Source organism: Apteryx rowi, unplaced genomic scaffold (genome assembly GCF_003343035.1).
Source record: "Apteryx rowi isolate R43461 unplaced genomic scaffold, aptRow1 scaffold_648, whole genome shotgun sequence".
NCBI classification, from domain to species: Eukaryota; Metazoa; Chordata; class Aves; order Apterygiformes; family Apterygidae; genus Apteryx; species Apteryx rowi.
Window position 1 is genome coordinate 421,368 of NW_020450925.1, and position 23,313 is coordinate 444,680.

At 38.3% G+C, this 23,313-nt stretch overlaps 1 protein-coding gene across 2 annotated transcripts; it reads right to left on the reverse strand.

Annotated features, from left to right (window-relative positions):
• Nucleotides 1–1,910: 1,910 nt before the first annotated feature.
• Nucleotides 1,911–22,431, reverse strand: PTGFR (prostaglandin F receptor). Of its 2 annotated transcripts, none has more exons than XM_026084601.1 (2): nt 21,581–22,431; nt 1,911–2,419 (listed from the first exon to the last, which is right to left on the reverse strand). In XM_026084601.1, exons 1-2 carry the CDS (start codon nt 22,367–22,369, stop codon nt 2,114–2,116), a joined length of 1,095 nt encoding a protein of 364 aa, XP_025940386.1. In that variant the 5' UTR covers nt 22,370–22,431; the 3' UTR covers nt 1,911–2,113. The 2 variants fall into 2 exon arrangements, with proteins under 2 accessions (XP_025940386.1, XP_025940387.1); XM_026084602.1 differs by having other exon boundaries at nt 1,951–2,419; nt 21,902–22,428.
• Between the last annotated feature and the right edge of the window lie 882 nt (nt 22,432–23,313).

Sequence of the window (23,313 nt, forward strand, 5' to 3'; positions counted from 1 at the left end):
TTTTCACTATCCTCCTAGCTACCTTCAGACTATTATCATATGTGTGAAAGGCACTGGTTAGCTTGAAGCCAATGTGAGTTTTTGTAACAAGGATTATCTTTCAGTAACTTAGGCTCCCTTTCATCATGCAAAAATATCATCACTCTCAAGATACAGTTTGATAACTTTAATGAGGCTCTGCAATTTACATTCAATATGTATCAGTACATAAAATATAAGAAATCACATATACATATAAACTTTTTTGTTTGTTTTACAATTCAACCAGCATGAACTACACAAGCTACATTTATTCACATAACAAAATGGAACATTGATGAGCTTCATTCACTGATCAAATATCTCTACAATTTATGAACTGACATTTTTCTGCAGCTGCTAAAACAACTATTTCCCTTAAACAACAAATAATTTATGTCAACAGATACACTGGCATCACACTCTATGAAATGAAAAGGCCAGATTGAGCACTGACTTAACACTCTCACTGATATCAGTAGAACCGACATGAAGCAACAGTGCCTGGTTTATACCAGCATCAGCTCTGTACGTGTTTTATCAACTCTATAACTGAGGAAATAAATCACATAAAGAAATTCTTTAGGGTAAATGACGCCATTTCATTTCATTATTGGGTTATTTAACCCATTTATTTTTATCCTTTTTAAAGTAAGAAGGAAGTAATTTTTAAATCAAAAATTAAAATATTTAAACCTTTTGATTTTTTATTTTTTGACTCAAACTATTCTCACATACAACATGAATTTGTATTTTGTGAACAGTTTTGGTCCCTCAGACTGCCTTCTTGATGGATTAATTTTTAACTGCTTCATCCAAATCTGCCAAAAATTCACTAATGAAGCTATTTGAAGATAAGTAAAAATAACATAAGGCATTTGCATCTTAAAACAATCTCTCTGCTACAAAGTCTCTGATATTCTCATTTTTGCTTTTAAACAAAGTACAGTCACAAAAATTAAAGCTTCTTCTAGCAGCATTAAAGGTAAAGGGTCCACTGTGTGAAGTGCTGGAAACTTTCTAGTACCATCAAATATACTGAATATACTCAGCACTTAAGAGACAGACCCTGCAAAAACTGAGTACGCAGTTTGCTTTCACAAACAAACACACACTCACAGTGCAGTTACCTGCAAAGGTGCTCATTTGTTCACACAAAATTTTAATGTGAGACAAGTGTGACCTTTTACAAATGAAGCAGATGTGCCTTATAGGCATTTCAATATATGCATTGGGGAACTCTTCAAGAAACTTGCTTCAGTTTGGGGAAAATAAAACTGTTCTTCATACAGACTAACCATAGATTTATGTCTGTTAGTTATAATAAAACCTATTGAAAGGACTAAAAACTGATCAATAGATCTAAAAATCTAACAGTAAACAAGCCGAGCTGATCTGCTTCTAATTCCCATGGGGATCACAATGGTACCTAACATTTTATCAGGGATCTGAAAAAAACATTTCCACTGATAAAGTTTGCAGCTTTCATAAAAATTGGCAGAACATTAAATACTTAAGAGCTCAAGTCACTGAACCAAACAAACTAGATCATTTAGCAAGCTGGACACAAGCAAAGTGTCTTTTATACATCCAAATGGAAAATTCAATGCTGAGAAGCAAAGAGTACCTCTATGGAATGGATGGTGGACTTAGCCCTAGGAAACAGCGACTCCAAAAAGGATTTGCGGGTATCACTGGTAGATACAATCTACCCCTCTCTAAAAACACCTTGGAGATCATTTTCTCACTTGAATGTGTTCTTAAGAATTTTGGCAGGATTCTTAAGAAGCCTGCCAAAAGTAAAAGATTGCTGGGGGGGATAAGGAACCCTGTTCACTTTAGTACCTGGAATGGAAAAATATAAGATGATTTATCATTATTTTATTACCAGTTTTGGAAGGAATGTATTCCAAAGTGAATTAAAACATTCAAGTGCATCTTTTGGAGTAGCAATATCAAACTGGTAAGCAACAAAAGCAAACCACTCACAATTTAAAATAAATGCCAAACCACTGAGCCTTACAAGGATTCATTTTAAGGTACTGCCAGTGTATGATCCTTGCCTCCATCATTTCTTCATACACCATGTTTAATTTCATTGCCCTGTAGTGCTGAGCGGCTGTAGATTTATTTGTTTGGAACTTACTGGTGACTCAGATATTGCTGCAACCTTCAAAGAATTCTTGATGGAGCTGAGTTCCCACATGTGTAAGTTTATGATGTGCATGCCACAACATCCCCTAGTAACCTTGTACAGGTTTTTAAGTACAGCTTTCCTAAGAAGAATGTATACCCAGGGATCTAAAATCTGATTCCACGTTGCCATTCGGAGAGCAAAAAGTATTGTTTCACAGGTCTCCTTTGAACGATTTTCATTTATCCCAATTCTGGCCATAGTCACCTGAAAAATGGAATATTTTTTTAAATTACATATCAAAAAGTACACCAAGAGAGCATGTAAATGTGTGAAATCATTTCAGCATTATCTTTTATCTTCCTGCCTTCAGAGCATCAGAGCATCTCAATTACAAAGTAAACATTTTCATGCATGTAACATCGTTCTAGAAATTCCCTCATGTTTTATAAAGGACATACATCTGTCTCTACTGACCTACTACTGCTGAAACTTGAGCAGAGGATGGCAACCAGCCAGAGAACATCCTTTAAAAAACAGGACTGATTTGAGCAAAGACTAACAAATTAGCCAGAATTTGAGCTAGCAAAGCATGCCAAGACTATTCCAGGGTTGGATTTTTCAAGTATATAGGCCACTGTTATCTCAGACTGGAATATATTTACAAAGGGTATTAACTTTTTTCACATTTTCCAAATAAAAGTCTGCCTAAAGAATATAGCACCTTGATTTTATCAAAAAGATTCATAAATCTTAAGCTGCAACAGAACACAATTCATTTACCTCAGAGAAGAAGGGGTTCAGAGGTTTCTACCACAATTCAAGCCCCAGTGACAAAGGCCACCGCTACCTCTCCTCTTGCTAATGGGGACAGAGAGGGCTTCATTAACCTGTGGAGGCAACAGAAATGCTGCACAAGGACAGACCTCCAACAGCCCACCACTGCCCGAGTCAGTGGTTTCACATCAGTGGAGGCATTCGTTTTCCAGCACAGCTCAACAGGATTGCTGCTGGCAGAGGATATCCAAAGCTACGCTAACTCATTACCCCAAGTAATGCCCCTCTTTGCAGAGTTGCAGCCTAAGCTGTGAAACACCAGACTTGGTAAAGCACAGGCTGACGGTGGCTCATGCCCTGCAGAGACCTCCTTTACGGGCATTCTGCCACCGAGGCTTTGTAACCTGAGTTCCTGTGTGAAAAAAGCCTGGCAGTGCAAAGCCAGGAATCTGCCAGTAGATGGTAAATTATCTATCTCTATTATTAATGTTAAAAGCACATGAAGACTTTTTTGGTAGAAGGATGAAACACTATAAGGCTTTTAGTTCCAAAGCCTTTAAAGCGATAGAGTAGCTAAGAAACGGGATATTTTACAACTAATACTATGAGTTATTGGGTGCTGAAAGGTAGGGTTAGTCTGTCCAGTGCAGAGACTGGTATTTGCACAAAGATACATTACAAAAAAAAGAATATTAAAAAAAAAAAGGAAATGAAAAGAGAAAACTACCTACCACTCAAGAATCCAGCAAACCTCTTATTTCTTTTCAAATGACTCGCTGTATTCCTGGGCCCTGCCTATACCTCACAGGTCACCACATCTGACTATAAACTTGAAGACTGGAACAGAATGAACACATAAAATGAGACTGCATTTGCTTGGTTAAGCTTTTGGTTAAGTGTTTCTATATGGACATCTGTGGGAGCAAAGAAGAGAGTCCACAGAAACATTCTTAGGGAAGCTGGTAAGAGTGGCAGCAGCACAGCTGGGAACCAGTATAAGGAGGAGGAATGTCTGAGCATCATGCCAACACAAACAGTTATAACTCAGTTCCCTGATTCTGCTTTTCACCCTACAACTGTTGGGTGCATTCCTTTCCGACATCAGCAGTCCACCCAGACTTGGACAACTCCTTTGGCTCCTGCATGGGATGTTTTCTCAGGACAGTCCTACATTTTATTCATTAGAAGTCCAACACCGCAAGCCAGACTCAGGTAGATTACTCCCTACTCACGCAAGTAGAACTGGGCACAGAATGACAGCACCATTGGTTTATATACCAATGGCTTTATCTGATTTATTGTATGCTTAGCTTAATACAGACGTATAGCTTGCTAATCCACTTCTTGATGTTTGTGTGTGTACTTCAAAATTCCATTTTCTTCTTCTTATCTTATATTCTGCAAAGTTAATAAATGCCATATCCAATGGAATGCTACGCCTGGAGGAGGAGGCAGCAAAAGTTGCCACCTAAAAACAGCTCCACCAGGATTTTGTAAAACTGTATTTTCTTCTCACATGTTATCTAGCAAACTTGTGAGATTCTTTTCCATCTAGTATTAATCACTTCTAAATTAATCCCTTTTTTTTGCTGTTTAAGTTGCTGGCAAAACAAAGTGCCTTTGTTTTGATTATAGATTTACTTAGAGTTCTATTTAATGATCAGGACAAGGAAATTTGTTATATAGTTGTATGGATGCCAACACTTGGAGAAGCTTCATTAGCAGGACATTTAAGTTACTCTTTGTGAATACTGGACATGCACAAAATAATATATTTAAACTCATAAGTAGCAAGTATAGCTTATATACATAACTAAATGCTTAAGCAACTCAGCTGTGAATCCCAACACTGGAAGTATTGAGATAAAATACATTATCTACAGATTTTGCTTCATAAAGCAAGACTTTTCTAAGCATGTTACTTAAATTATTTGGGAGTATTAATCAGGAATAATGTATCACTAAAAGCAATATAAAATGGTAGCCTGACTTTTTAAAGCTCTGTGAGGCAGAGATTCCTATACAGGCCTGGGCTAACACAGAAATCTCAGTCCAGTTCCAGGCATGAGAGATTCCTAAGTATTTTTATCCTAAAATACTTGTGGCAGAGTAGCAGTAGTGACAGACATGTTACCATTACACTGTCTCTGGGTGTGAAGTGAAATAGCTTCTCCACTTCTCCAAAGGGCCTGTACTGGGAGCTCTTCCACATCTTCTGAGAAAACATGTAGATGAAAGACAAATGAAGACAACTGCATGCTTATACCAGCAAAGAGAGGTCAGAGAGGAAAACATATCCTGGCTACTGGAGCATTTCTACAAAAGCAGTCTTATGAGTTGTAGAACAAGACCCTAAACTCCAACTAAAGAGGGGTAGAATGAAGCAAGGTAAATATAAATTGCTACTTTATCACATTTTTAGTTTCAATGCTTTTATTTAAATTCAAAAAAACCTATTCTTAAGTCATTCTGAAATAATAAACAACAAAAAGGCCTAATATGCTACCATCTATTTAAAGTGTTTCACTGAATTAAAACATTCAAACAGCCTGTATTTGCTCCATATGTTTAAGAAAGCCATGTCCCTGAACTGGCAGAAGTCATTGGCTCAGGAACTGGAACAAGAGCGTGCTGCCACACTAAGCTAACACCCGAGAGAGAGCAGGACCTCTTCCACAGGCACAGAAAGGACACTTCTTTTTCTTCTTACTTCACTAATTCTGTTCAATAATTTGTTCAAAGGCGTGAAACCAATTCAAAGACTAAAGTTTTTTTCCTATCCTGTAGGACCATCAGGTTAGTGTGATTAAAGAATTCTGTTCCCTATAGCCACAAGTACATAAGGGGGGAAGTGGGAAGAGGCAATGGGATTAGGTTCATAGCTGGTTGCCTTTGATGTCTTTAACTGAATTTAATATCCACACAGATTCAGCAGTACGAATCAAATAAAAAATAATAATCCTTATCTGGTAAATAAATAAATAATAACTCATGACATTTTTAACATATTTAGAAATGTAAAAACTAAGAATCTGAGTAGTGTTTTGCTGAGCTATATAATGTTTACATGCATACAGCTGCAGTATGTCTCCCTGGTTTGCAAAAAAATAGAAATACCACACAATATAACAAATACAATTCAACCTTTCTTTAGGAAAGTAGCTATAAAAGCATCAGTGTAAAACATTGACTTTTTAAATCAAAGCTGCCTGCTTGTAGGATATAAAGTTACTCTGACTCATGTTAGTCCTTGCTGGCTTAAGGAAAGACCTGAGATTTCCCTGTCCCTAAAAATAAATATAGAGAAGTCCAAATATGTGTCAGGCAAGAACTTAACACAATACATTAAACATCGCCATCCCTTTCTTCCAAAGTCCGGTTTCACAAAACACCAGCTTACTTTGCAAGATCCAGAAAGTCTGATGGAAAAGTTTTAAAACATTTTGAAATTGTTGACTTGTACAATTTTGCATCTAGGAGATAACATCAGAGAGTTGTCACTTCCCTGAGGGACAAAACTCAGTGCAACAAATTGGAAAAAAATAGCTCCAAAGCTTCACACCACTCTCCAAATATAAACATCATGTCTTTAATTTCCCTTCCAATTGGATCTCAATTATATGAGAACAACTAATAAGCTAAATGGCAGTGCTGCTTAGTCACATTCCTGTTAATACTCAACAATAGCCAGTCAAAACAAGAAGCAGACTTTACAGCTAGTTAGGAAATAAGAAAAACTGTACTACTACTTTGATGCATTTCAGCTTAGAGGCTCTAAATCCAGGTCCTACCCTTGGCTTCAGGAAACTGGATAAAAACAGGTCACCAACAGATTGATTTGGAAAGCAGAGCAGACAGGCCAATTTTGTTATGTGCAAACATAAATATCAGAAATTCTCTTCTCTGTAGATCAGCCTTCAGAGGCTCCACCTATTCCTCCTTTGTACCCCTGTGGGAACCTTGCAGACCCTCCTAAACCCCTTCCTCTTCCTTTGGGTTTTTTACAAGCATAATCCACTTTAATAATAAGATAATCCACAAGATAGATAAGCCACATTAATGGAAGACCACAGTTTGACAAAACTGCTTTTTCAATACTTGCAGAGTACTTTTGTTTTGTCACTGTCACTGATGCCTATGTTGAATCCAGAGGTGCGAATCTCCTTCTCCTGAACCACACAGGAAACAAGGTGGTGTTCTAGTGACTTTGGTTCACTCCAGGGAACCAAGAATTATTTAATTATTTTGAACTTTCAGAAGTTTTCAGAACTTCCATTATTCACATGTGCTGCAAACAAGTTGCAGTCTGCTATAGGCAAGAGCTGACTAGATGATATTTGGTAGTGCTTTATAAATACAGAATTTAAGGAAAAAAATACGCAAAAGAAGGAGGGAGGGAGAAAGAGAGAGAGAGAGGCAAGAGAGAGGCAGAATGAGGGAATTATCTTTACATTTTATGTATAATTTTATATCCCGTAAGAACTGGGGTTAGAAAAGAAGTACTTGCATCAAATTACCTGTATCATTGCTATATAGATATCACAGCGTGTAAACAAAGTATTTGTTGCAACAGAGCAGAGTATATATACTTCATTTTATTTTTTATTTGATTCTATATATATCAGTTTAAAAGCAAGGGCTTCCAAGGAAAATGTCCTGTATAGCACCACTTCTGCCACCACAGTGTAAACATATACACTGTCCTGCTTTTGCCACATACCCCTTTCTATGTTATAGATCTGCAAGTTATGTTTTTCCCCTAATAATTTCCTTTCCTTTTAAAAAAGTACATGGACTATTCCTTCAACTACAACCATCATTTGGCCTAGCAAGTAAGTTTTAAGAAAGCACAACAATTTTATTTTAAAAAAATGTGTATTTAAAATGGAATTGGAGAAGACAAAAYGCACTAACATGTTTTCCTCCACACTGAAGTCCAGACAGTACTTTTATGGGGATATGTAATACTTCCATGTTTAAAGTTTTGCAGGATCAGGTCTTAACAAGCAACTATAAAATAATGGATTCCCCTTTTCTCTCAGGTACACTTCTGTGAAAAAATAATGATGCTAATAAAAATTAATAATGGATCCACTGATTCATTATTCAGTTAGAGAAAAATTTGTGCCTAACTCCTGAAATCAAGTTTTGGTCTAATACATGTAAGTCAGAGATGGCAACAACTACCTGACATTATATACATCCTTAAACCTGCAAGTTTACTTGCTGTCCTGTTAAACACAGCTAGTGTGAGAAAGACCTTTGACACATCAGAGTCACACTCCTCTATGGGAAATACAGAGTCCCAATGAGAAATAGGCTGAGGATCAGAAAAGATTCAGATGAATCTTCAGGTAGCTGAGGTATGCCAAAAGCCTTTTGTACAAGTTTATTCAGCCTCCATGTGCCCCATATTTACAACCCAAATAGAGCTGAGTAAATCTTTTAGAGGTACTGTAAAGCTAAAGGCACTTGTAGCTGTGAGCTGTTCCCAAAGCGCTACTGCTGTGATAAAAGTCAAAAAAAAAAAAAAAAAGGAACTCAGGAACAATATTTTACATGAAGTTAGTGAAAATAGTTTCTATTATTCTTTTCTCAGACCCAGCTGATTCTGAGATCAGGTGATTTCTTACAGGCACGTAACACTGCTTCATGAACACAGTATCACTCTTCAGGGTTTGCGTGCCTTTTCTCATTTTGGCAAGATCAAAGGTTTGAAGCAGTGTATCTGATCACCCTTCAAAATCGGTAGGACAGATCTGGCAGGACATCAACTGAACACCACAGAAGGGACTGCAATAGAGCAGTATATACATGCTCTACAGCCATTTTATTAAATTAAGGCTCTGTGGGTATTTGCTATCCAGCAGTTCAGCTACAGCTGAATTAGCAGTATAATCACTTCTCAGCTGTTCTGAGCTTGCTGCTCCTCTCATGCAGGCCCAGGTCCGCAGAGGGCCTAATCTATACTGCGGCGTTCTATTACTGTGCTATTAGAGACAGCGTGACATTTCCACCATCCGTGATTTTACAGCTTTATGCAAAATACTAATATATGGCAACATACTTTCTGAACAAACATTTGGAAATACGTCATTTGAAATGAGATTTTTATGCATTTAAGAATTTATCAAAATTCCTGAGAAAAAATGTAGTGTGTCAAGACATTATACTCACTATTTATATTTTATTAACTGCCTTTGGCATTATCATGCTCTATATGAGGCATGAATACAATTATGAAGTAAACATTACCAAAAAAAATGATTTTTTTTGTGTGCACAAGATAGCAAACTTTCAGTTAAAGTGGAGCTTTTATCTTCTATCCTCTTTCCCTTGGAGGATACCTATCTGTACGTGTTTTGCAGTAACATAAATTGTTTGATCTTGAACACAATATTCCTGGTGACTTCTCTTTGTTCCTCCTACAGAATCCAAATATTTTCATCTTGGATTGACAGTCCTTTTTACTTCCTTCCTTTCAAGCCCTCCCCTGAAAGTTAGGAATACTTTGGTTCAACTAGCTGACAACGTAATTACTCTCACAGCTTAACTGATTAGCTTATTTGAAGGAAAAGTAGAATGGATATGGATATAGAAGATTTTTAGACCTGAAAACAGAAGATGACTTGCTTCATAATGAAAAGATAGTGTCCAAAGTCAAGTAAACCAGCTGTTTCTTGAGCTACATGTTTTAAAGTTCAGAAAATGCCTGCTTCCATAGATTAAGAAATGTGATGCTGCCTAACAATAAGACATATAGCAAAAATCTCTTGTACAAAAAATAAATTTTATAGATGAAATGAAAATATTCATTACCCAGAAATGCTGAGAGAAACTTTACAGTACAACTGCTAAATCTCTTGGGACCAGAAAATAATAGAGCATTTCTAATACTGCATAGTAAGGACTGTCATGAGAAATACAATCAAACAAAGTAATCATTTAGGGATATAAAAACTGTATGTATTTAGGGTCCCTTCATTCTTCCATTAGGGCCAGCTGGGAAAAGCTTCAAACCCTGAAAATGGGCTATCATTTCCTCTTTTATTGCTTTGCTTTTTCAGTTTTTCACACTCAATTAGAAAACAATCATATTTTTAATGGTTAAACGAATATTCTCATTGATTTAGAAGCAATAAAACTTTTCTCACTAAGAATGAAGTTAATCTGCAAATACCTAAAGAAAGAAATACAACAACAGATAAAACTAGGGCAGGGGGAAGAAGTGAGGGAATACAGAAAAAAGACAACATACAACCTGGAAGAAAATAGGTGCTGCAAGGTCCATAATTATAGAATGAATCCAGCATTTAATTACTATTAGGCAGAGGATCAAAACAGCAGCTTAGAAGTGGACTGTCATTTCAAACATCACCACATCCACATGTTCATGCTGCTTTATTTCTAAAGGCATACTCCGTTAGGTTTACAAGTCTCAGGAAGGATACAATACAGATTCAGCCCACACCAACCAGAGGCAAACCTGCTACCTACTTCTTTGAGAGAAAGGAAATGTTATTCTATAAGGAATGCCATTCTTATTTGGCCATTTTTGTTATTCTCAGATCTGTTATTTTCATCTAAGAATCCAAGAATTCAGATTAGGCAGAATTCTGTAAGGATTCCTTGGACAGATTGCTCCTTGATTTCACAGGAATGCCACACACAGGCTTTCAGGCAAGAACCACCAAAACCACAGACATCCATACATATTAGAAGTGTACAAAGAAGGGGAAAGAATTCCCTAATGAGTCACTCATGATATATATTAGCGTTTTCAAGTCTCTTCTAGAATTCAGAAATGCAGACAGCATTGATGTGTGACTATGCCTGCAAGACCTCAAGTAATGCCTGGTCCAAAATAGCAAAGAACATATTATCTACTAAAGAAGTCAGTCATTCAGTTTAATAGTTTGAGAAATTATGGGGAGAAAAATGTTTATTTGTAATTATGGTTTATGCCCATTTATGTTTAGCATATATGCAATGTATATAGTGGAGGAACAAAAGATCATTTTAAACATTGAGTGGAATCGGAAGCAACAGCGCTATCTGATTTGCAATATCTGCAGATCTGGCCTGAGGGAAAGGAAAATGTGCTGTGCTCCTTTTAATGTTGTAAAAAAAAAAAAACAAAAAAAAAAACACCTCTATAAAAAAGACTTACTTGATAGATCATTCTGAAGAAGTGCACTGAAAAACTATGAACTGAAATACCAGGGCTAACGAATTAATATTTGCCATGTTGGAATATATCATTTGCAACTAATTTTTTTCTTTTTAATGTTGGCAAAGAAATTAATCACTGTAAACTCTAAAAGGGATTGCTCTGCAGCTGGACAACCTTTTAGATGGAGGAGGAAGGAAAAAAATCAAATCGCCATTTAAGAGTGATTTATTTCTCACTACTTCTGCAAACTCACGTTCCTGGTAAACCTAAATGACTATTAAGTGAATTCATTTTTATTTCTAAATCACTAATGAACTGTAAATCCTAAAACAAATTGCTATCACCTACATGGTCCTTGCTGCCTTACTTCCTTCATGCTTCCTCCCCTGTTTTAATGCCTCTCCATGCCATAATGCAGCAGGAACTGCAGCCACCCATGTCCCTGCTGACATAAGACTCTTCCTCCCCACATCTTCACGTCCTTCATGTTCATAGCATGGGTGACAAGGATGCTTAAAGGCAGGCTCACTAAATCCCGTATATCCTCATTCCTTCCTGCAGCTATGGGATCGCCATGGGGCAAATGTGTCATGAGCTTATGCACTGTTAAGTTACTGCAGCCACTGTCAGCAGAGGTCTGGGAGAGCAGGCTGGGGACTTGAGATTAGTCATTAACTTCTGTTTCTCCAATGACAAAGTAATCCTCTGCTTCCATGAGTGTAGTATTGAAGCCTAATTTTCCTGAAAACTCAGTCCAGGACACCACTCACGCAAAGGCTTATCTTCAGCCTTTTTCAGGAAATCGTACAGAAACTCAGCTCCAATGCCCTTCAAACCTGTGCTTTGCTGAACAAGGTCTTTACACTGCTCGCTAAGAGGACCTGAGAAAGAGCTTACAAACTGCTCTGCCGTTCCCTACTCTGCCTGCAGTAGACGGGAGGAATCCTTCAGCAGAAGAAAGTGCATTACTCACAGCACCGCTCAGGGTTATTATACACCCACCTAGCTATTTTGCCTCATCCAATATGAAAAGAATAAATTGCAATTACTAAAACTTCACTTTAACTCCTGCTCTAAACAATTTCTGCAATGCTCTGCTAGCTGATCATTGGTATTTATAAGAGCAGCATTTATAGAACCCAATATGGGACTATGCTCCTGTTTTGCTGGGCACTATACACACATACACTAAACAGACACCTCTCCTCAGGGAGTTTATAATACAAGTAACCAGATACAATTCAACAATTTATGAACATTTTAATGTAAAATTTAAGTCTTAAAAGCAGATTAAATAAGAATGTAAATCAGAATTAGAATCAGTGAAAAACTGCTCTATTTTAAAACTATCACTGCCTTTCTAGTTTTACTTAGCAAGTGGTGCCTTAAAAGCTAAACAACGCATTTTACCCAAAGCAGATTCAAATAATGCTCTCAAATATGAGCTGATTATACACTACCATAAAGAACTTCTGCTAGAAAGCATTTATCATCACCATAAAAAACCTAAGATTGTGAATTAACACCATAATGGCATAATAAGTATATCACAGAATATATGAAAGTATAAGGCACACTGAAGTCTGTCAGGTTGCAGCTGGTCAATACAGAGGAGTTTCTGGAATTGTTCCATGAGACTGCGTTTGTCCGGGAGACTTTTCAGCAACAAGTTTACCATTTAAAGGCTTTTGATACTCAGGAAAAAGATCTTTCTTAAAATAACAATCCAAAAATGATTATGCACTGTATGACATTTTCCAAAAATGGTTATGAAGTACATGATATTTTCAAGCAGGAAAGGCCTGAATAAGTGTCATACCTAGGAAACAGGAACAAGCCAATTGAATATTAAACAAAATTGGAATGTATCTTATCATACAGACTTACTTTTCAATATCAAGCGCAGAATGTGAGAAATGTACCAGTTGAATAAGTAAGGGGAGGTACTGAATGGCAAATTTATTTGGCTGAGGATTTCAAAATTTGATCTTTTGGGATGCCAACTTTGAAACTGAAAAAAAAAAATCAAAATTTTCTGTGAAAGTCATAACTATTTGGAATTAAATATTGTTTCAATGTTTAGATCTTTTTTTTTAATCTTATATATACAATATACATTTAAAAATCAAGTGACAAGCAGTTCTGAAAGAAAAACAGGACCATGTTGTTTTGAAAGCACAATGTTTTCCCATTGTTGGAATTCTACCTTATCTACATATTTTCTTGTTTTCTTGTTTGGTTCCTGTTTTGGAAACAGGCCAATTTCATTACATTCTGGTAGCACACTCTGGTTTCAGAAAAGTGCTCTACCTCGAGTTTTTCCAAACAGCACAAGTAAACATAAATAACAAAAACTATAATTATGCTTTATCAAAAGCCTCTGGTAGAGGACAGTTGTCAGTCTCGGCTCTTCTTCCTTCCCTGGCTCATATCATTATTGCAGGACGATATGCTGTCCACTGTTCGCTTCTTCTCCAGAACTCCTCTACTGGTGAGAGAATATCTCAACTACTCAGCTCCCTGCCTTCTGTGTGAAGGAGGTACACACTTGATTTACAAGCACAGCCACGTTTAATACTGAGTTTATAAGCAGTCTATGATAAACTATGCCCTGGCCACATTTAAAAGCATTTTTAAACAGTGATTCATGTTTCTCAGAAAGGCTTGAGATCAGTCGGAGCTTTACAAACCTTAAAAGATGAAAATAGGAGCAGACCACTTCTGAACACTAAAACAGTATCTGTGAAATTCAGCATCATTTGAGGTGGACATCCTCTTTTGAGAATACCCAAAATGACACCCTCTGCATTTCTCATCTAACCTGGTGGAAATTTTCCCTCTCTTCCTCTTAAGAATACAAAGCAAAAGAAAGATAAACAATATTAAAAAAGGCATGAAAATCCAGGGATGTCCAGTACAATATGTATGCATTTGAATAGGTCGACTGAATTTTTAAATGCATTAAATCAAGATTTTTTTTGTTCTCTCTGCAAAAGCCTGCTCTTTCCCTGGAGTAATTTTGTTGTGACATAGATTTTTTTTCAGTTAAAAATTACCCAACAGAATGAAAAATCATTAAAAATAGATTTATAAATGGTCAATTCCCAATCCCTACTCATCCCATCTCCCTATATTTTATGAAAGTTATGCAGAAATTAATTAATTACTGCCCCTAAACTGGTTGAAATAAACTAATAGATGCAAAATCTGTTGAGAGAGAAAATGCACACTCATATTGTCTAAGTCACTGCTTAAACCTTATTCCACAGGAAACTAAGCTAAAAAGACATTTCAGTTTTAAGACTAACAAAAATTCCAATCAAAATGAGTGTTTTCTTTCCCAGAATCTTATTAACACCTAAAATCAGAGATTTATTTTAAAAAATCTTTTTGGCCATTATAATAGGAATGGCACGGTAACATTTCAGTGATATAACCTTGAGCACATCATAAGCTCATTCTGAGGAACTCCAGCAAGAATTGAATTTTCACAGTGTTAAAGGATGTATTGAGGAACTTGGCTGGCAATTAAAAGACGATCACATGAGGGAGAACGAGAGCCCTTCTTCCAGAGTTGCTTGAAAGATCAGCAAACCCATACGAGAAATTCTTTTTTTCCAGAAGAACTCGGGGAGCGTTTTATTCAGTTAAATGCCTGCTCCTGCTCTGAGGGAGCAAGGCTGGAAGAAGAAATAACAACCTACAGCAGACAATAATCATTACTGTATTGATGCTTTTGACTAAAGAGCCATACCTGGCAGACCTTTGGCTAGCAAAAAGCCTCTTCCTTTCCCTACAAAATTGGTTTGTTTATTAAAACTGTTGTGGCAGAAGTGGGCTCCCGAGATTACGCTGCCCCAAGAGACAGAACAATAACGTCTTAACGGTTATTACCGTGGGGGCTCCTGCCACAGGTCACCGCTCCTGCCGCCGACAGGTCGCGGCCTGACACTAATTACATTTTCTTTATTCTGACAGCACACTCCATCTTCCTGTGGTGTCAACAGAGAACAGGTTTCACATACTTCAGGCTAGCAAAACATGACATGGACTCAATGACAAAAGCCAGCAAAACCACAGTAATTATCACTCATTATCTTTTTGAAAACCCAAATCTTGAAGAAGAAACACATTTTTTCCCTGTGATAGGAACTTTTACAATGGCATTCAAAGCTGCGGCGTTAGCTAGATAAACGTATTTAACAGCGTGTCTCTCACTCTTCAGAAACAGATGACTGGAGATTGAAAACCCAGTTTATTCTTGCTCAGAAGAAACTCCTCGTTCACAGCGCCTGCGCAGACACCACCAGCTCAAGCGGCCGCAGCTTTGCCTGACAACGCGTTTTGCCGGGGGCTCCGGGGGCGAACGCGAGTCCCCGCAGCAGCCCCCCAGGAAACCCCAGGTGTCCGTACGGGGCTGCGGGGGCTGCGCTCGCAAAGCGCTCGCCTGCGCCTCGGGACGTGGCCTGCTCCTTCTCGGATGCAGCGCTCCGGTTATGAAAATCGCCAGCCAGAGAGCATGAGACAAGCGACAGATTTTTCAGTAACTATTTTGTTGTAGGGACAATAAAACCAGCAATACTTGAAGGCATCCAGACAGCAGTAACAGAGCCATGAGCCCATATAAATGATCCCCATTGCACACACAAACGTAAGGTAGTATAAAGGAAATCCAAGCAGCCGGCTAATAAAATACAGAAAACAGGAATGGAGGGACAGACCTCAGGGGTAACATGGGTACAAATCCACGGCACGCTGTCCCTGTGCACGTACATGACTATGCACACAAGGGCTGAAAGGAGACGCGCAGAGGATTGCCTCGGACAACCGCGTGGGTGAAATACCTTGCGCTATCCGCCGCTACCCGGCCCAAGACTTAGTTACGTGAAGCACGCAACCCACTGACTTCGAGCCCCGTGCACCAGCCCGGGGGCCGCGGGCAGCCACTGCCCCGCCAGCCCCCACCGCCCTCCTTGCCTCCTCCGTCAGCGTGTGCGCTCGGTCGCCTGCAACGGTCTGGCAAGCCGGAAACTAAATTCAGACCTCGGCGCACCCAAACCCGCCACTGGGCCTCACTCCACCAGACAGTCCGAGGACAACACGAGGTCGGGATGAATTCAGAGAGACACAGTTAAAATAACTAATTGGAAAGGGAAGAGATGGCATGAGAAGAGGCTGCTAGAAATTAATCCAGGCAGTGAAAACAGCAAATGAGTAAGGGCCAATTTAACCACATGAAATAAATAGCTGACATCTTTTCAAACCAAACACAAGGGATGGCTATTTTTTGTATTAGAGGGAAGGTAAAACTGGAATGAAAGTAGTAAGACAAACGTATGGAGGAAGGTATTAACAAGAATAATTATAATCTAAATGTAAATGTAGAAGTATTTTTCTCAGGCCAAAACTGTGTTCCACACATGAAAAAGATGAGACATTTCCCCATATCATAATTTGTTCCTGTATAAAAATTCACTCTGAAATAATTCCCTCCTGTCCATAATTTCAGGAAGTTCACTTTGCTACTCCAAAAACAAAACTTAAAACGTTTATGCTTTGAGCCCCACAGAATTTGTCGTACTGAAGTCAGAATCTGCTCACACGAATAGCTCCCAAAACCAGCCGTTTCATGACAAGACAGACTTAAAGTCCCAGCCAAAAGAGCAGCTTTATGTAACAATCTACTTCATCACTGATGCTTGTCACAAAATGCTCCAAACCAACAGTTTCTTTGGGAATCCAGCCCAAGGGGCCAAATTTATCCAACAAAGTCACATATCCTTAGCAAAGGACTAAGACTCTAGTAAGGTTTAAAAGAAAGATGACTCACTGTATAGAGAAGTTGATGTTAATATCTTCAGAACATATTTCCTGGAATGACTGATCACAATGCTGATTTACTTGAATTGTCAGTTTAGGCTCTGGTAGTCTACCACAGGCACAGAACAAATGTGCCTCTGTGAATCACTGATTGTACAAATTATCAGAAAATTCACTAATTTCACGTGGCTTTTTTTGTGAACTCCTGTCCCCTCTCAACTCCCCAGAGAGAAATGTTTCCCCCAAAAGGAAGAAGCAGGCTGATTACCACCCAGCCAGAAGATCCCTCACTATCTGTATTTATTTACAGAGAATGATGGAGATCATGATCCACACGCACCTAGACTGACTTTGTAGTCCTTTCTCCCCTCTTCCCAGTGCTCCATTACAGGATTTCCACAAAGTGGCAAAAACCTGACAGCGCAGCTCATTTTCGAAGAGCAAGCAAGAGGGAGCTTCAAGAGGGGATTGGAAGGAAGTCTCTGTCCGGCCACCCCACGCAGAGACTCACATGAGCCATGACATGGGCTCTCAGTTTGAAAGATGCTCCAGATCACCAGGAATCTTAAAAGGGAGGCTGTAATACATTACAATATATTATTTGTATTATATAAGCAGACAGAAGAGAGGTGGTGAGTGGTACTGGTGCAAGGCATGCCATTGCAGAGGTGGCAGCGGGTTACTGTGTCTTTTAAAAGAAATGGGGCAAAAAGCACCAAAAAAGGTTCACCATCACTGAGCATGTGCAGAAGCCAAGATCAGTTCCATGCCAGACACCATAAAGGAAGAGTCAGGGGTCACCTGCCTCTAAAATCATCTGAGGGTGACTTTACCACAGAAGAATGATTGAATATGTAATTCCACTTTAAAAATATAAATTAAAATATAACAGTGAAGTAAATCTGCAGATGGATTACAGTATTGGATGGACTCGATTTTGGTAGCCATGCCCAATGACAGTTGGTGTAACATCAGACTAGATTAAAAACAGAAGAAAAATAAACAAACCAAACCCCCTGTCAGATAGATAATTACACCAAATAAATCCATTCTCTTGTATCTGTAAACCAGATGTGTCATAAACTGTATCGCCATCCTCTGCTTTCTCTTCCTAGGGTTTGTTTGGTTTTACTTCAGTTTAGATAGAGGCAATTCATTCTCACACAAGGTTTTAGTGTGTAAATGCATACATTCCTTGGGACAGATAGCATGGGTAAAATTCTCAATTCAGAAATTAACACTGACTTCAAAAGGTCAAGATTTCACGGCAAGTATATTTTATTTGGCATCTAGCAAACAGGGCACTTAAAAACAGAAAACAAGCAGTCTTTAATAAGATACTCTAGTATTTAAATGCTCAATATTTAAAATCAAGAACTATCTAAAATAAGTATTGTGTTAGCTTTATATGGAGATTTTTCCATCCATTTGTCATATTAATTACTATTTGCTGTCCATTCACTAAGTGCACAAGCTTGCAAGGTGCCTACACAAGTGCATATATATATGCACATATATTCACACATGTGGCCAGCGAAGTTTTGAACTTTTAAAGTAAATAGAAGGCTTTCTATTGATTTCTCCGTGGTCAGAATTTTAACTATGTGATTTACGTACAGCATTGGGTAAGAACCATTTAAACAAGTAAATGAATGCAATACAAATATGCATTTAGCTGTTATAACTTCATCAATAGACACCTGCTCATATATTTTCCAAGAAACATTTATTTAGGCATATGCAGATTAAATTACAGAATCTAAACCACTCATTTCACAAATGAAAAGTCCTGAGAGGTTTCGGGTAAACAGGATGTGTAGATTTATATCAGCAATTCATCGTAAATCATATGCCTTCATAAATTTTGGATCTCTTTAGGAGTATGTTATAGCATTGTAGTAGCGTGTTCTTGGCAAAACTTTATTCCACTGAATCTGTATGCTCCACTACACTCCAATAAAGCTTGCTAAATTAATACAGTGCTTATAATTCTGTTTGTATTCAGTGGACAGAATACCATCAAAGTAAGTAAAGATTTGGTAATTCACAGAATTAACTTTGATGTACACTCTACAATCCTAATAGCTAAGAAAGAATATCTATCAAGGACTCTGGCCCTGGAAAAAAAAAACATGTGCTTAACTTCATACATGATTAGCACCATTCATTCACACTGGGACTAGTCACATATGTAGAATTAAACAAATGTAAAAATCTTAGAAGAAGCAGGACCGCGACTATAAATCCATTTCACTGTGTGGACTGGGCACAATCTGTGAAAGAATACATTACCCTCCTAAACAAATATGCTTACTCTTGTACTGTTCAGGATTCTAGCCACGTATGACAATTCTTAAGTACTCATCTCACTGCATTTCTCAGACTATAGTAATCTATGGCTAAAGCACTAATCATTCACTTCCCTGAAACTTTGTTTCAAGAACTAAATCCTATGTTACACTGTTTGGTTTTTTTTAATTCTCATTTCAAATGTACATTTGTCCATATTACAGCACTATTTTCCATATTGCCAGGCTAATTTTGGTATCATTTTGGCTCATCTCATTTCAAAAGAGATCCAGAAGCAAAGAACCAAGAGCTCTGAACGCTCAGAGAATACTACCAGATTTGCGCCCAGAATTTATACAGCACCTGCTAAGCAAACCAGGGTTGCTTGTCCATCACCTCCCTCTGCAACACAGTCTCAAAAATTATCAAGCACAAAATTAAGCAAGGAAGCATTCACTGATCTACCTCACCAGCTGATGAGAAAGCCAAATTCAAGGCTCTGAAAAAAAAAAAAAAATTCTGCTGGAATAAAAATTTATTTTCAATTACAATCTGAACGATGTTAAATATTTCAATGAAAGTAGTACTATGATTTCATTAAAGATTGTCAAGATTAGAAAAATTATATTTGTATAATTAATAAAAGAGAGACGAAAGGCATAACAAAATTACCAACACTGAAAAAACAATCAAAGCAGTCGCAGCTCAGTGTTTCTTCATATATTGCATGAATGAAATACTTCTTTTGAACAAAAAAAAAGTCTACAGCTCTTTTGACACCCAAAGGCTTTTGAAATGAAATTAATTGCAACCTTTAAGGATAGTTATTTTAACTGAAAATAAATATTGAGAGTGGATAATATACTGCTTTTCTATAAAAAGTAAGCAATTGTTTCAGTTGCTTTTCTTGATAATTATTCTGTGCTTGCCCCAGATTAAATTAATGAGGTTAGCGGGTGTCTGGAAGTAACTACACATTACAAAAGCTTGCTGTCATGTTCTGATTACTAAATTTATATGCTATGTACAACAGTCAGGACACTGACAAAAGCTAACATGAATTTAAACTATTTTGTAGACTAAGTCTAGAAAAAAATCAATAGAGAAGCAGGAGGAAAATTCTGTCTCTGCTGACACAAGTGACAGAGTTTTTGTGCATTTCAGTGAGGCACAGATTTAGATCCAGACACCCTCAATTTCTGCAGTACTGGATAAAGTTAGCTGCTACCTGGCCAGATATACTCAACTGCGGCAACTAGGCTACTGTCAGTATCTAAGCTAATTCAGAACTGGTTCAGGTACCTCCACACCATACCATAGTCAGGGAGCAGATGAGATATAACTGGATCTGATTCAGATCTCAGACTTAATTTTCTATTTTTGCGAACTCCATGGCTAAAACCAAAATTGCTCCTCATTCATGTCAGTGGAAAACAATGGGACCTCATTTCTAGGAAACAAATTAAGATTTAATATTATTTGTGACTTAACCTCTCTCACCCTAGACAAAATTAAAACTGCTTCGGTCAGATTTACTACACTAGACAGTCACAGCTAATATTAATGTCATCAGACAACAGAATCCCTCAAGTTCTTCTCCATATCATAATCCTGTTTCTTTTGACACAGTTTACTGAGAGAGTACACACTAATCTGACCAACACTTACAGCTTTGAAAGAATCASAGCAGTTATTGCTCGCAAGCAGCCCTAAGCTACATATGGGACAGCCGAGAAAGAGCACCAAGCACACAGGGAAACTTTGCTAGGGATCTGTCCAGGTTACAGACCCAGCTTGTTCAGATCTAAATCAAGTTTTAATATTAACCCTCTGCCAGCCACTGTTTTTTAACATAACTCTAAAACAAAGCCCTTAATAACCTGTTAATGGAGAGGAAGATTTTTAGCTTCTTAATTGCTATCTTCCATAACATAGTTTGCAAGTAACAGTAAAAAACAGTGAACAGACTACCATCAGTAAAGAACATTACAAACCACAGTAAAGATTGAACAGACATGCCACCCCAAGCTTTCATTGAATTTCTTGGGCAAGCTCAGTAATTGCTCTAATTTATTCTAGCCACCACTCTGCCCCCCACTGCCTGCTTCACTGGAAATAAAGCCTTCACAGTCCCTACACATTTTGCTTACTCAATCTATTTCACTTACGATTAGAAGTGGAGAATAATTACTATTTTTGTTACAAATGTATAGGTACATATATCATGGGCAACATGCTGTAGAACTAATGCGTTAAAATGTGAATGGAGCTGTTACAGCAACTAGAGCACCTTAAAACCTGGAGATAAAAAAGGGTAAGTTTTAGACAGCAATGTGCATTAAAAATTGGCAAACACGTTAGGCTCTTACCAGGAATGGACTCCAGCAAATGCAAGAAACACACATTATAGCCAAGAGCTGAATGATCATTTCAAAATGATGAGATCTGCCTTGTCTTTGTTGACTTTTAAATTTGACTCTTAAGAGGGTAATTCCTGTGACAGCATTGCACAAGAATGAAATAGCAAGGGCCAGTAACCCAAGGCAAGAAAAAAGTAAGAGATAAAATCTGTCTTCCCAGTCCTCAACATGTTCTGTTTTATAGAAGCACCAGGTCCTCGATGCTTGAATTTGATAGGCTCTAAACCTAAGAATAGGCAGCAAAGCTATAAGAACAGCAAAGAGACATACCATAGTCAACATCATTTTCACATGTTTAGAAGTCATTTTTGTAGAGTGAAATATTGGCTTAGTGACTCCAATGCAACGTTCAACAGCCATCACACTGCCCAGGAAGAGCGGGCACAAACCAAAGAATACCATGCAGATGCCAAAAACACTGCAAAGAATGTTGGACTGGTTAAATCGAATCCAGTCTTTATCAGATGCATACACGAACACTGCAATGGCTCCGTTGATGAGGTGGCCAAAGAGATCTGTGATAACCAAACCGCTAGCGAGAAGCAAAAAGGAGGCTTTTGATTTCTGTCTAAATCTCTGATATGCCTTCATAAGAATTGCTATTGCAAGACTGTTAGACAATATTCCCACTGTCATGAAGATTATTGAAAAGAAAACTGAAATCTTCTTCTCTGTGTGGCAGGTTGTGTTTTTTAAGATTCCAAATCCAGCCAGCCCTGGTGATTTTGAACTGTTCATGGTTAGGAAAGTAGAGGCAGTGCTCAAAACATTTCAGCAGTCTTGCAATCAAAAGGCATCTGTAATATTAAAAAAAAATAAACACACATTGTAAAAGGCATGCCATTGTTCAAATGACATTTGAAGCAGAAATTCCACAATATTAGTCTGTGGTACAAATCTAATTTTCCTGTTTGCTCAGTGATATGATAGGGCATCACGTTTTAGCGCATCAGACACAGGGTAAAACAGTTATCTGCGTGCATTATACAGTGTAGATATAATGCACAGTATGTTTACACTGTCGACATATATAAGGTATACAAATAATGTATAAAATATATATAATGCACATGTACATAAAATGTACATGAATCAGAGAAACCGTAAGGACATTCTGGTGGTTAAACCACATACACAAACGAAGGTTTTTGCAACTATAGAAGTATTTATCAACCCAACCACAATCAAGCGTGAATACTCAAACCGGAATGTTTTGAGATGATTATCACATTTCATTTTTCTTTCCTCATGTTAAGCATTTATTTTCAAAACAACGTCCTAACACCTTCCAGGTAATTCTCCTCTCACAATTGAAAGCTTCAAAGCTTTAGCGTAACGAGTATAAACGTCTCGGAACCCCCCGGCTTGAGAAGCTCCCTTTTCCAGAAGCCAGTACTGCAAGTTATTTCACACTTTATCTCCCAGCCGCGTCCCGGGACATTCGCGCAGGAGAGAAGGGCTGTAACTGCGCGCCACGCGCGGCGGCGGCGGCGAGGTCCCCCCGCGCCCAGAGGCCGTGGGAAGGGCGAGCGCGGGGGCGGACGCGAAACGCGAGCGGAGCCCGCCGCCTGCGAGGACGCGGCCGCCCGCTCCCCTACCTCTCCGCAGCGCCCCGCACGCCGGCAGCCGCCGCGACAGCCGCCGCCAGGGACACGCGAGCGTGGCGGGCGCCGGGCAGCCGC

Excerpts from the sequence above, each read along its gene's own strand:
- PTGFR (XM_026084601.1), bottom strand. The coding sequence starts at position 22,369 with ATGAACAGTTCAAAATCACCAGGGCTGGCTGGATTTGGAATCTTAAAA. Across the intron at positions 2,420-21,580 it reads TTTGCTGGAGTCCATTCCTG|GTGACTATGGCCAGAATTGG; the intron begins GTAAGAGCCTAA and ends TCCATTTTTCAG.